The sequence below is a fragment of the Hyla sarda genome, chromosome 7, assembly GCF_029499605.1.
Source record: "Hyla sarda isolate aHylSar1 chromosome 7, aHylSar1.hap1, whole genome shotgun sequence".
NCBI lineage: Eukaryota > Metazoa > Chordata > Amphibia > Anura > Hylidae > Hyla > Hyla sarda.
This window is the reverse complement of record NC_079195.1, coordinates 79,535,731-79,548,494: the sequence shown is the minus strand read 5'-3', so window position 1 is coordinate 79,548,494 and position 12,764 is coordinate 79,535,731. Positions and strand designations below refer to the sequence as shown.

Genomic DNA, 12,764 nt, shown 5'->3' with positions numbered 1-12,764 from the left:
TCGGTGATCTGTGGGACCTACTCTAATGCCGGTGACAACGGAAGATTCTCTAATCCATTGTGCAAACGGCTCCATAACCAGGGTAAAAATTATTGGGGACAGGGGGCACCCCTGTCTCGTCCCGTTGGTCAGGGAAAATCCCTCAGAGAGGGCACCGGTCGAGAACACCCTAGCCGAAGGTAAGGTGTAGAGGGCCATGATCGCTCGCCCAAATGTGGGAGGAATGCAAAACTTACAAAGAACCGCTCGCAGATATCCCCAATGAACCCGATCGAACGCCTTCTCCGCATCCAAGGAGAGGAGCAGAGAAGGCGTCCGATCAGTGTGGGCCTTAGTAATCAGGCTCAGAAGGCGTCTCGTGCCATCTAGGGTCTGACGTCTCTGCACAAAGCCTACCTGGTCTCTATTCACAAGGGAAGGGAGAAAAACATTAAGTCGGGATGCCAACACCATAGCGTACAGCTTGATGTCGCTATTAAGCAACGAAATGGGCCTATAACTACTCGGGTCATCAGGGGGTTTACCTTCCTTAGGGATGGTGACTATCAAGGCCTCTAGCATCTCTTTTGGGGGCTGACCGGAATCACTAATATTGTTAAAGACCCTGGTTAAATAGGGGGCAACTAGCGTGTCAAATTTCTTATAAAAATCATTCAGGAGACCATCAGGTCCCGGCGACTTACCCTTTTTGAGGGAGCGGATACAAGAAATCACCTCCTCCTCCAAGAAAGGTCTACTAAGTTCTTCTGCTTGGTCAGGTGACAGAGTGGGCATAGACACAGACGAAAGGAATGAAGAGATAGTGTCAGCAGATGGTTGGTGTGTCAAGGGGTCCTGGCCTAGGTTGTATAATTTGCTATAGTAATCCGCAAAGCAATCGGCCATTCCCTTCGGGTCAGTAAGCTTGACACCTTGTGAGTTAGTCAGGTAAGCTATTCTAGATCTAGCCATCCTTTTCTTCAACTGCCTAGCCAATGTAGAGCTCGTCTTATTACCCTGCCAATAGTACGTCATTTTAAGCCTCCTAAGTGCCAACTCGTGTGAGTGTAAAGACAAGGCGTGTAGCTCAGCATGCAGCCGTGTGAGTTCAGCAGCAGCCGCAGGTGAGAAGCATTCTTTGTTATGCCTATGTAACTCAGCCATCCTCTGTTGCAATTGTAAAGTCTTGGACACTCTCACCTTTCGCTCATGTGACGTCTGGCTAATGAAGTGGCCCCTAATGGTAGCCTTAAAGGCACACCACAGGGTAGTGTCGGTCACGGACCTATCATCATTAATCTGGAAAAAGGCAGGGACGACTGCAGCTGTGGCCTCAGCATACTCAGGAGTATGCAGAATCATGGGATTAAGTCGCCAGACCGAAGCTGGGTGATGTGTGTAAGTTTCCCTGATGGAAATACTAATGGGGGAGTGATCAGACCACTCCAGCGGCATGATCCTAGTTTGTGCTAGTAAAGGGAGCAGAGATCTAGACACCAAGGTATAATCTATGCGGGAGTAAGTCCCATGTGCAGTAGAATAAAATGTAAAATCTTTCTCAGTAGGATGGGTCACCCTCCATGCATCATACAGCCCAAAGGCAGAAATCATAGAAAAAAAGCTAGTCGGGCCCGGCCTAGAAGATGAAGCTGTAGTGTCTACCTGCGGCCACATAGTCATATTAAAGTCGCCCAACAGTACCACATGTCCCTTTGCTACTTTTTCCACCCGACGTAGGAGTGACTTAAGGAACATACATTGATGACGATTAGGCGCATACAGAGCTACCAGCGTGTATAGCACACTATTGAGCGTGCATATCAAAATTATGTATCTGCCGTCAGCGTCAATCTGAGTATGTTGTACAGAGAAAGCCACCGAGTCCCGTATGGCAATGACCACCCCCCTCTTTTTGTGTTGAGCGTGAGAGTTAAACATGTGGGGGTACCTATGATGTTTTAGACGCCCGGCGTCTTCTACATTTAAATGAGTTTCTTGCAGAGAGAGAACATCGGCATGCAAGCGCTTGGCCTCATGCCACACTCGGGAGCGCTTGAATGGCGAGTTCAATCCTCTAACATTAATAGAAACCAAGTTAAGTACCATTGCAAGGCATAGAAAATTGCACAATCACCGCTAACATTTTCTTAACAGTAATAAACATCAGCACTAGTAACTTCATCATATCTGTGCAAAAACAACCGTCAGGACTTGAAGACATGTACCTTAATGACCTAGACAGGACAGACCAACATACAGGGGTGAGACACCAACAAGGGGAGAACAAAAACAGGAAAACCACAAAAACACAAAAAACAATGAAGGCCATGTGGTAAGCCTCAATGGGGGACAGGAGAAATCGTAATATCCGCAGCTGGGCCTGCAAAAAAAAGAAAAACTAGTCTGTCTAGGAGGTACCTAGCACAAGGCACAAAGAGGTTAAACAGGACCAGAAAAATTGTACCAGTTCCAGACGTAACAACCCGTAGCAAGTAGTCCACACAGCATAGGGAAAAAAAAACCAGAGAACACAGCACCTTCACCTCACTTAGTGTTCTTTCGTTTGCGGTTAGTGACCACACTCCATTCCTCCTCCACCGCAGGAATGGAAGAAGTTCCAGAGGCCTTCTGGGATGGCGAGGTAGCAGATAAGTTCCAATCACTGCATAAGCGCTCCAGCTCAGCCGGCGTGGACACCACTTTCTTAGTGCCCTCATGAGTAACAATCAACTTGACAGGAAACCCCCATTTGTAGGGAATCCCTCGCTCCCGCAGAACTTTAGTACCAGCACTGAATTCCCGTCGCCTGGCAAGGGTGGCCGCTGAGAGATCCGTATATAATTGCAGTGCAGCAAATCGTTCAGGTAGGCCCGAGGCAGTACGAGCAGCTTGCATAAGGTGGTCTTTAATGTGGTAAAAGTGCATTCGGAGAATCACATCCCTCGGCACAGAGCCGGGGAGAGACTTCGGCTTAGGCAGTCTGTGCGCCCTGTCTATGAGCAGGTCAAGAGCAGTGGAATGAGGAAGAAGCAATGTGAAGAAGTCAGTCAGGTAGTCCTGAAGATCCTCCGTTTTGATAGACTCCGGCACCCCTCTAACCCTAAGATTGTTGCGGCGGGAGCGGTCCTCTACATCTGCGAGCTTTAATTTAAGGGCCAGCACCTCTTCCTCCAAGGAGCTAGTCACATCCACCACTGCATTATGTGAGGCCGTGAGCTCCGCCATTTTAGACTCAATATGAGAGGTACGGTGCCCTATATTAGCCAGCTCAGACTGTATGCTTGTGACCGCCGTATTGAGGTCAGTCTGTATGGAGCGTTTCAGTTCCAATAGTAAGCCTCTCATGATCCGCTCTGTGAGCGGGGCTTGGGCACCCCCCTCAGAATCCCTCACAGGCAGACCCCCTGGCAGCTGGATATCTGAAGGCCCAGGGGAGAGTCGTACCTGAGGTGAGCCGGTCCGCGCTGCAGAGCCACCAGGACCGGACAGAGCTGTGGAGGTCAGAGCCAGGTGATGGTCGCTGCTTGCCCCGGAGGAGGTCGAAGCCGGAGAGACATTCCCCGCCGACGGTGATGTCGATCCGCTTGCAGAGGGCACTCCGGCCTGCCGAGGCGGGAACACCGCCGCGCCATCTTGGGAGGTCTCGGCGGCGGGGAAGAACGCCGTAAGTTTCATGGGGCTTTTCTTCTTGTTCCCTCTCGTACGGGTCATGGTTCCTCTGGCAGGTAATTCCCCGACCAGCGGCGGTCCTTGAGGAGCAGATTAGGCAGGTACAGACGCTATGAAGCCGCTAGCAAGCCCAGAGGAGAGCGGAGCACAAGAGTTATGCGACCGCCGCCATGCGCTGCAGGACACGCCCCGGGCCAGTAATTTCAGTATTTTAATCATGTTTGTATAAGATGTGTCAGTCTACGATTAAGCCCCGCAGCGGGTGAAACTCGTCAGACCATTCTTCTGTGTGTGAACTGCTTTATAAATAAAGACAAGCCTGTTTTATCTCATATATATATATAATATTTATATACACATATGTACACACACACACACACATATATCATTGATTCACTTTTACTATGACACGACCAAGTTATTCACATGAAAGCACCCACCTCTTATTTTTCTGGCTATGCAGATTTTGTGATATCAGTGACACTCCTTAATTCTTCATAACTGTAGTACATTGCTCAAAAAAAAATAAAGGGAACACTTAAACAGCACAATGTAACTCCAAGCCAATCACACTGTCCACTCAGAAAGCAACACTGATTGACAATCAATTTCACATGCTATTGTGCAAATGGAACAGACAACAGGTGGAAATTATAGGCAATTAGCAAGACGCCCCCCCCAATAAAAGAGTGGTTCTGCAGGTGGTGACCACAGACCACTTCTCAGTTCCTATGCTTCCTGGCTGATTTGGTCACTTTAGAATCCTGGCGGTGTTTTCACTCTAGTTGTAGCATGAGACGGAGTCTACAACTCACACAAGTGGCTCAGGTAGTGCAGCTCATCCAGGATGGCACATCAATGTGGCTGTGGCAAGAAGGTTTGCTGTGTCTGTCGGCGTAGTGTCCAGAGCATCGAGGCGCTACCAGGAGACAGGCCAGTACATCAGGAGACGTGGAGGAGGCCGTAGGAGGGCAACAACCCAGCAGCAGGACCACTACCTTTTCCTTTGTGCAAGGAGGAGCCCTGCAAAATGACTTCCAGCAGGCCACAAATGTGCATGTGTCCACTCAAACGGTCAGAAACAGACTCCATGAGGGTGGTATGAGGGCCCGACGTCCACAGGTGGGGGTTGTGCATACAGCCCAACACTGCGCACAACGTTTGGCATTTGCCAGAGAACACAAAGATTGGCAAATTCGCCACTGGCACCCTGTGGTCTTCACAGATGAAAGCAGGTTCAAACTGAGCACATGTTACAGACTTGACAGTCTGTAAACGCCATGGAGAACGTTCTGCTGCCTGCAACATCCTCCATCATGACCAGTTTGGCAGTGGGTAAGTAATGGGGTGGCTAGCCAGAGGCAGCCTGACTGCCATTAGGTACCGAGATGAGATCCTCAGACACCTTGTGAGACCATATGCTGGTGCGGTTGGCCCTGGGTTCCTCCTAATGCAAGACAATGCTAGACCTCATGTGGCTGGAGTGTGTCAGCAGTTCCTGCAAGAGGAAGGCATTGATGCTATGGACTGGCCAGCCCGTTCCCTAGACCTGAATCCGATTGAGCACATCTAGGACATCATGTCTCGCTTCATCCTCCAACGCCATGTTGCTCCACAGACTGTCCTGGAGTTGGCGGATGCTTTAGTCTAGGTCTGGGAGGACATTCCTCAGGAGACCTCATCAGGAGCATGCCCAGGCATTTTAGGGAGGTCATACGGCACATGGAGGCCACACATACTACTGAGCCTCATTTTGACTTGTTTTAACCCCTTAACGACGCCGGATGTAAATGTATGTCCTGGTGAGCTGGTACTTAACACACCAGGACGTACATTTACGTCCTATACATAACAGCGAGCATCGGAGCGATGCTCGGATCATGCGCGGCAGGTCCCGGCTGCTGATGGCAGCCAGGGACCCGCCGGTAATCACGGACATCCGCGATCGCGCGGATGTCCGCCATTAACCCCTCAGATGCCGTGATCAAGCATCTGCAGCATCGCGGTCACTAAAATGGATGATCGGATGTTCCGCAGTGCTGCCGCGGCGATCCGATCATCCAGAACTGCAGATGGAGGTGCCCTCACCTGCCTCCGCTGCCTTCCACGGGTCTTCTGCTCTGGTCTGGGGTGCTATGTCTTATGCATAGCACTAAACAGTATTGGCAATCGAATGATTTCTATAAATAGTCCCCTATAGGGACTATTAAAGTGTAACATTTTTTTTACCTATTTCACGCCCCCAAAAGTGTAAAAAAATTAATAAATAAATAAATAAATATATATATATATATATATATATATATATATATATATATATTTTACATACATATTTGGTATCGCAACGTGCGTAAATATCCGAACTATTAAAATAAAATGTTAATGATACCATGCGATGAACGGTGCGAACGTAACAAAAAAAAGCTGCTTTTTTATAACTTATAATTTTATAACTTAATAATTTTACTCCCAAAAATGTTTATAAAAAAATGTATTAAGTTTTATATAAGCAATATATAAGCCCTCATACCGCCGCTTATACGGAAAAATGAAAAAGTTATAGGTCTTCAAAATAAGGGGATTTTAAACGTACGTTAAAAAGTTTGCGATTTTTTTATTTAATTTTTTTTTTTTTTATTAAGCGCAACAGTAATAGAAAAGTATGTTAACATGGGTATCATTTTAATCATATTGACCCAAAGAATAAAGAACACATGTAATTTTTACCGTAAAATGAACAGTGTGAAAACAAAACCTTCCAAAATTAGCAAAATTGTGGTTTTCTTTTTAATTTCCCCACACAAATAGTATTTTTTTTTTGTTGCTCCATACATTTTATGGTAAAGTGAGTGAGTGGCATTACAACGGACAACTGGTCATACTAGTCTGTGGATGAAAATATAAGAGTTATGATTTTTTTGAAGGCAAGGAGGAAAAAACGAAAACCTAAAAGTTAAAATTGAGTCCTTAAGGCCCAAATGGGCTGAGTCCTTAAGAGGTTAAGGACATTACATCCTAGTTGGATCAGCCTGTAGTGTTGTTTTCCACTTTGATTTTGAGTGTGACTCCATATCCAGACCTCCATGGGTTGATAAATTTGATTTCCATTGATAATTTTTGTGTGATTTTGTTGTCAGCAGATTCAACTATGTAAAGACGAAAGTATTTCATGCGATTAGTTTATTCATTCAGATCTAGGATGAGCAGTGTATTTATAACAGGCTGTCTCCATGCTAGCTCTTAGTCCATCAAGTAGTCCATGAGAAAAAATACTTGTTTGATCTCTTCTAGAACTGTTTTGCATGCCAGGACAGTGACAAGAATTCAGAAAGTCTCTCTAAGTCTCAGACACTTTTTCATAAACTTGGAAAGTATAGAGAAGCCTTTGACTCCCCAGAATCCTTGTGGAACCATTGTGGGTATTAGATTAAAGGGGTTGTATAAGGCTGCATTCACACTACATTTGGGACGTACGGCAGCAGGATCTGGCAGGGGAATTTTAAAACCACCTCCTGCAGGAACTGTGCTGTACCCCATTTATTTAATTGGGTTGACCAGAGCCATCTAAAGTCGCCTCAGGTCGGCTCATTTTCTAACTATCCAGTTTTTTAACTAGATTGAAAAGTGCAGCGAGCCATGGTTTTCAGTTCAGTTCACAAACTAACTTACTGAAATGAATGGGGTTTGGCATGTATACTGTAGGAGGAGGTTTTGAAATTTCCTTGCCGTATGCCCCTAACAAGGTGTGAATGCAGCCTATATAAAATACTTTTACTGTTAAGTAATACAAATAAATTGGTTTCTGAGTTTGTTTAAAATGTTCTACTGTCTCCGTTATAAATTCAGCACCACTTTGATGGTCACACGTAAGGAATGGAGGAGCAGCTTGGCATGTACTTTGGTCCCTTTCCACCTCTGTTTTATGTATATATGTCCTATTACAGCTTTTGTGCAACTTTTTTTTTCTTAATGATTTAACTTTTATATTGCTGTGCAGGTTTTTGGAATGCCCTCCATAGTGGCTCATATCAATGAGAAGCCAGAGCTGTTTTTTGGATCTGATCGGTTTGAACTTCTAGCACATCAGCTGGGTCAGTATTTACTGCAGACTAAATGGAATTATTTTTTAATATTTCCATATTTATCAGTATAGAACCCTCACTTTTAAAACCTAAATTTAGGGCAAAAAGCCTGGTCACTGATTTAAAGTGGCTGCAGCACTGGCAGCTTGTTAAAGATCAGTAGCCTGGCTGTGGTCACTTTAAAACAGTGACCAGTGGCGTCTCCTGCGGGCCCGGACACTTCTCCTGATTTTAATATTTTTCATATCTCCTTACCTGGCCACGCTCCGACAGGCTCAGGTAATGCGGCGGGTCTTGTGCGCTGTGTGGATAATATGACGAGTGACATCCGCTGCCCGCTTCTCTGCATGGCGTCAGGGACATTACTCCTCATTCCCTGCTGGTGACTGTTCTAAGGTGGCCGGGCTGCTAAACTTAAACAAGCAGCTGGTGCAGTGGCCACTCGTACCATCGGCAGCTGCAGAGAAATGAGGAGTGACATCCCTAATGCCGTGCAGAGGAGCCAACAGGAGACATCACTCATCATACTTTACTATCCACAGAGTCCACAAGACCCGCTGCATTACCCGAGCCTGCTGGAGAATGGCCAGGTAGCCAGGTAAAGAAATATGAAAAATAGAAAAAGTAGGGGGAGAGGAGGGAAATGGAGATGAGCGATTACAGTTACAGTGATTCGATTTTTCACAAACTTCTTGGCTCGGTGGTTGCTGACTTTAGCCTGCATAAATGAGTTCAGCTTTCAGATGCTCCAGTGGGCTGGAAAAGGTGCATACAGTCCTAGAAGAGAGCAGGGGAGGATTATGAGCAAGGGGAGAAATGATTAGCAGTGGGAGGATAATGAGGCAGAGGGGGGTAATGATGAGCAAGGGGAGGGAGGGTTATGAGCAGGGGGGGAATGATCAGGCAGGGGGAATGAGGTGCTGGGGGGGGGAATGATGAGCAGGGGTAATCACAGGAGAAAGGGAGCACTGGAGCTGATAAAAGGGGAGGAATGATGTGGCATGGGGAAGGAGGGGGCAAACTGAGGAGCAGGGGGAATCAAAGTTGGGGGAATGATGAGGCATATAGTTCAGAGCTTCCAAGTAATTTATTTTACATTTATTTTTTTCCTCAAATTTTCCTATGAAAATAAGGGTGCGTGTTATATGTCAGTGCGTGTTATATGCCGATAAATACGGTATTTGATGTAGTGAATGTGAGTAGAGATGAGCGGACTTACAGTAAATTCGATTTGTCACAAACTTCTCGGCTCGGCAGTTGATGACTTTTCCTGCATAAATTAGTTCAGCTTTCAGGTGCTCCGGTGGGCTGGAAAAGGTGGATACAGTCCTAAGAAAGAGTCTCCTAGGACTGTATCCACCTTTTCCAGCCCACGGGAGCACCTGAAAGCTGAACTCATTTATGCAGACTAAAGTCAACTGCCGAGCCGAGAAGTTCGCGATGAATCGAATTTACTGTAAGTTCGCTCATCTCTAAATTTGAGGTTTAAAAAAATAATGGTATAGTGTACATATGCTGTAGTGGCACATTCAGAAATGTCCATAGCAATCAGGAAGCACGAAAGAGTTATCCAGCCCGCATACCTGCTGGTATGAACAGGTTTAAAGAAGAAATGAAAAAATTCCAACTCCCATGAAAAAGAGGATAAAATCCAGAAATATATTTAATTCATGATTATAATTGTGACAAAAACAAAGGTTATAAAAGCTAGGTAGACTCGCCAACCTATTTCAAATCAACCCAGTTCTTAGTCAGGGTACTGGTTCTGAATAATACCAGTAATTATAGGCTAGAGCTTTTATTCACAGTTCTCCACCCTTGCTTCCTGTGTCTGCCCCCTTTATATAATAGATGGTATACATTTTCGGGGAGATTTATCAATACCTGTGCAGAGGAAAAATTGCCCACGGCAACCAATCAGATTGCTTCTTTCATTTTGTAGAGGCCTTGTTAAAAATGAAAGAGCTCTGGTTGCTATTGGCAACTGGGCAACTTTTCCTCATCGCATATCTAGATTTTAGTAAAGCTTTTGACACTGTCCCACATAGAAGACTTATCAATAAACTGCAGTCATTGAACTTGGACTCCCATATTGTTGAGTGGATTAGGCAGTGGCCGAATGACAGACAACAGAGGGTTATAGTCAATGGAGAATATTCAGAGCAAGGTCTAGTTAACAGTGGGGACCTCAGGGATCTGTACAGGGACCAATATTGTTTAACATCTTCATTAGTGATATTGCAAAAGTCTCGATGGTAAGGTATGTCTTTTTGCTGATGACACAAAGATATGTAACAGGGTTGATGTTCCTGGAGGGATACGCCAAATGGAAAAGGATTTAGGCAAAGTAGAAGAATTGTCAGAACTCTGGCAACTGAAATTTTAATGTGGATAAGTGCAAGATAATGCACCTGGGGCGTAAAAACCCTCGGGCAGAATATAGAATATTTGACACAGTCCTGACCTCAGTATCTGAGAAAAGGGATTTAGGAGTAATTAATTCAGAAGACTTAAAGATAGGCAGACAATGTAATAGAGCAGCAGGAAATGCTAGCAGAATGCTTGGATGTATAGGGAGAGGTATAAGCAGTAGAAAGAGAGAAGTGCTCATGCCGCTGTACAGAACACTGGTGAGACCTCCCTTGGAGTATTGTGCACAGTACTGGAGGCCGTATCTCCAGAAGGATATAGATACTCTAGAGAGAGTACTAAACTAGTACATGGATTGCAGGATAAAACTTACCAGGAAAGGTTAAAGGACCTTAACATGTATAGCTTGGAAGAAAGAAGAGACAGAGGGGATATGATAGAGACTTTTAAATACATAAAGGGAATCAACACGGTAAAGGAGGAGAGCATATTTAAAAGAAGAAAAACTACCACAAGAGGACATAGTTTTAAATTAGTGGGGCAAAGGTTTAAAAGTAAGATCAGGAAGTACTACTTTTCTGAGAGAGTAGTGGATGCATGGAATAGCCTTCCTGCAGTGAAGTTTAAACATGCATGGGATAAGCATAAGGCTATCCTTCATATAAGATAGGACCAGGGACTATTGATAGGATTCAGATTATTGGGCAGACTAGATGGGCCAAATGGTTCTTATCTGCCGACACATTCTGTGTTTCTATGCTTCTTCTTCACAGGTTTTGATAAATCTCCCCCTAAGGGTTTACCTGAAGTTTACTTCTGAGATATAGGCATACAGTAACATACATCAGCCATTGACAACAAGTTGAAATAATCACATATGACAAGAGGTATATAAGTTTGTGCTGACCCACTATATGAGTGCAATATTCTGTGCCCTTACATAACACCTCACTGAAGATTATAGTTAAAAGAAATCTGTCATCAGTATCGTCCGCACTAACCTGTTATTCATTCTTCTAGTGCAAGTGACACTGATCAAAACATTTGCCTCATCCTGTTCAGCCTTTCCGCCATTATTCTGCTTTTTCATGGTATGCTAATGAGCTGCATCGGGCATCAATAATCCCCCCTTCCTCCCTGCTCATTCTCTCTCTGACACAGCAGCACCAGACATGGTGATGTTACTGCTGCTGGGCCGGCACTCCGCCTTGCTCATCAATATTCATATTCCCCCCCCCCTCTCTGCTCAGTCTCTCTCTGACGGTGCCGCTGTCTGAGAGAGAATGAGCAGGAAGGAAGGGGGGATATGAATATTGATGAGCCAGAAGGAGTGCCGACCCAGCAGCAGTGACCTCACTGGGCATGGCGGAGCTACGCTCACTTCCCCAGGCACAAACAGTTCATTAGCATATCACGAAAAAGCCAAATAATGGTGGAACCCAGCGATGTATTGGGACAAGGTAAGTATCGTTTTGATAATACAAGCCTGTATAAAAGGTTAGTGTGGGTGATATTGATGCCAGATTTCCTTTAAATGGGCACTGTCACCAACTTTATTTTTTGATATGTTGTAGTACTTATGTACTACAACATATCTCTAATATACTTTTATTTATTTATTTTTTTCATTAAAAAGGTTTAATTTACATTTAAAAACTGGCTACTGAAAAAGGACTGATTTTGGAGTGGCAATCAGTCCTTTTTCAGTTAGGCTGCACTCGCTCCCTGCCTGGCGACCGGCTAGCAAAAAAAAATAAAATAGGATGGTGGGAGCTACCCTTTAAGCTATGATTGATAAAACGTGAAGTCTACTTTTAATGATGGTTCTTATTGTTATATAAAAAGGTCAGACCCCTTCTAGCACATATATGCAAACTCCTTTCTTTAGAAAAGTTTAGCTTACATAAAAGAAGTTACATGGGTCATTTTTACCAATACCTTATATGGCCCTCTACTGGCATCTAGTAAAATTACATTGAAAGCTGAAATGCTGTATTCCTTCTACTGTGGAGTAATGTTCTTCATGTTTATAGGAATGATGCCCCATGGTATAAGATTTTCTTTAATAATAGAAAACATACTTCATCTCGTCTTTGCTTTTTTTGCAGGCGAAAAATGGTTGGGACCTGTGCCACAAATATCCAAGCTGTGACAACCTCCTCACAAGAAGTAGTGTAGCTGATTCTTCTAGTATTGTATAACTGACTTTTATACATTAATTGTGTATTTGCAAATACTTAATATAGTAGCTAATTGCTAAATTGATTGTATAAATAAACCGTATTTAAGTTGGAATCATCAGTCCTCAAAACTGGTTGCTAGATGGAGTTATGGTGCTTGTCCAAATTGGGATGAAAAGATAAAATTCTCACCACTTCTGCCTTAAATAATAAAGTCAGTTAATATATTTGATGTAATTTGGCTTTTTATGTTACGAGCTATAAGGTCACACTTTGCATTATGCTGCTGACTTTGTTGGTTCTTATTGACTTGCCACATTTTGTGTTTTTTCATGAAGGAAAAACACCTAGGAAATGGTTCTATAACTGATCCTATAAAAACTGTAATGCCAGGTTTACACTAATGTATTATAGCACATTTTTGCATCCACATTACAGTTGCAAATCCCAGCAGTGATGGCGAACCTATGGCACGCGTGGGCAC

At 44.3% G+C, this 12,764-nt stretch overlaps 2 protein-coding genes across 4 annotated transcripts in view; one reads left to right on the top strand and one right to left on the bottom strand.

Annotated features, from left to right (window-relative positions):
- The window catches only part of LOC130281980 (protein spinster homolog 1-like), a 261,234-nt gene extending 249,036 nt beyond the window's left edge, over nucleotides 1–12,198 (bottom strand). Inside the window, exons 1-2 of one of the 3 annotated variants that reach the window (XR_008846186.1) lie at nucleotides 11,102–12,198; nucleotides 6,072–6,794 (exon numbers count right to left, since the gene is read on the bottom strand). The gene's annotated coding sequence lies outside the window, so the exon portion shown is untranslated. Of the gene's footprint in view, nucleotides 1–6,071; nucleotides 6,795–7,745; nucleotides 8,508–11,101 lie in introns of those variants that run through there. The other 2 variants (XR_008846185.1, XM_056529784.1) reach the window with 2 other exon arrangements.
- The window catches only part of GSTK1 (glutathione S-transferase kappa 1), a 40,531-nt gene extending 28,016 nt beyond the window's left edge, over nucleotides 1–12,515 (top strand). The window contains exons 7-8 of the mRNA XM_056529785.1: nucleotides 7,646–7,739; nucleotides 12,209–12,515. Coding sequence (XP_056385760.1) covers nucleotides 7,646–7,739; nucleotides 12,209–12,252 — 138 coding nt within the window. The 3' untranslated portion in view covers nucleotides 12,253–12,515. The remainder of the gene's footprint in view (nucleotides 1–7,645; nucleotides 7,740–12,208) is intronic.
- Nucleotides 12,516–12,764: the final 249 nt, after the last annotated feature.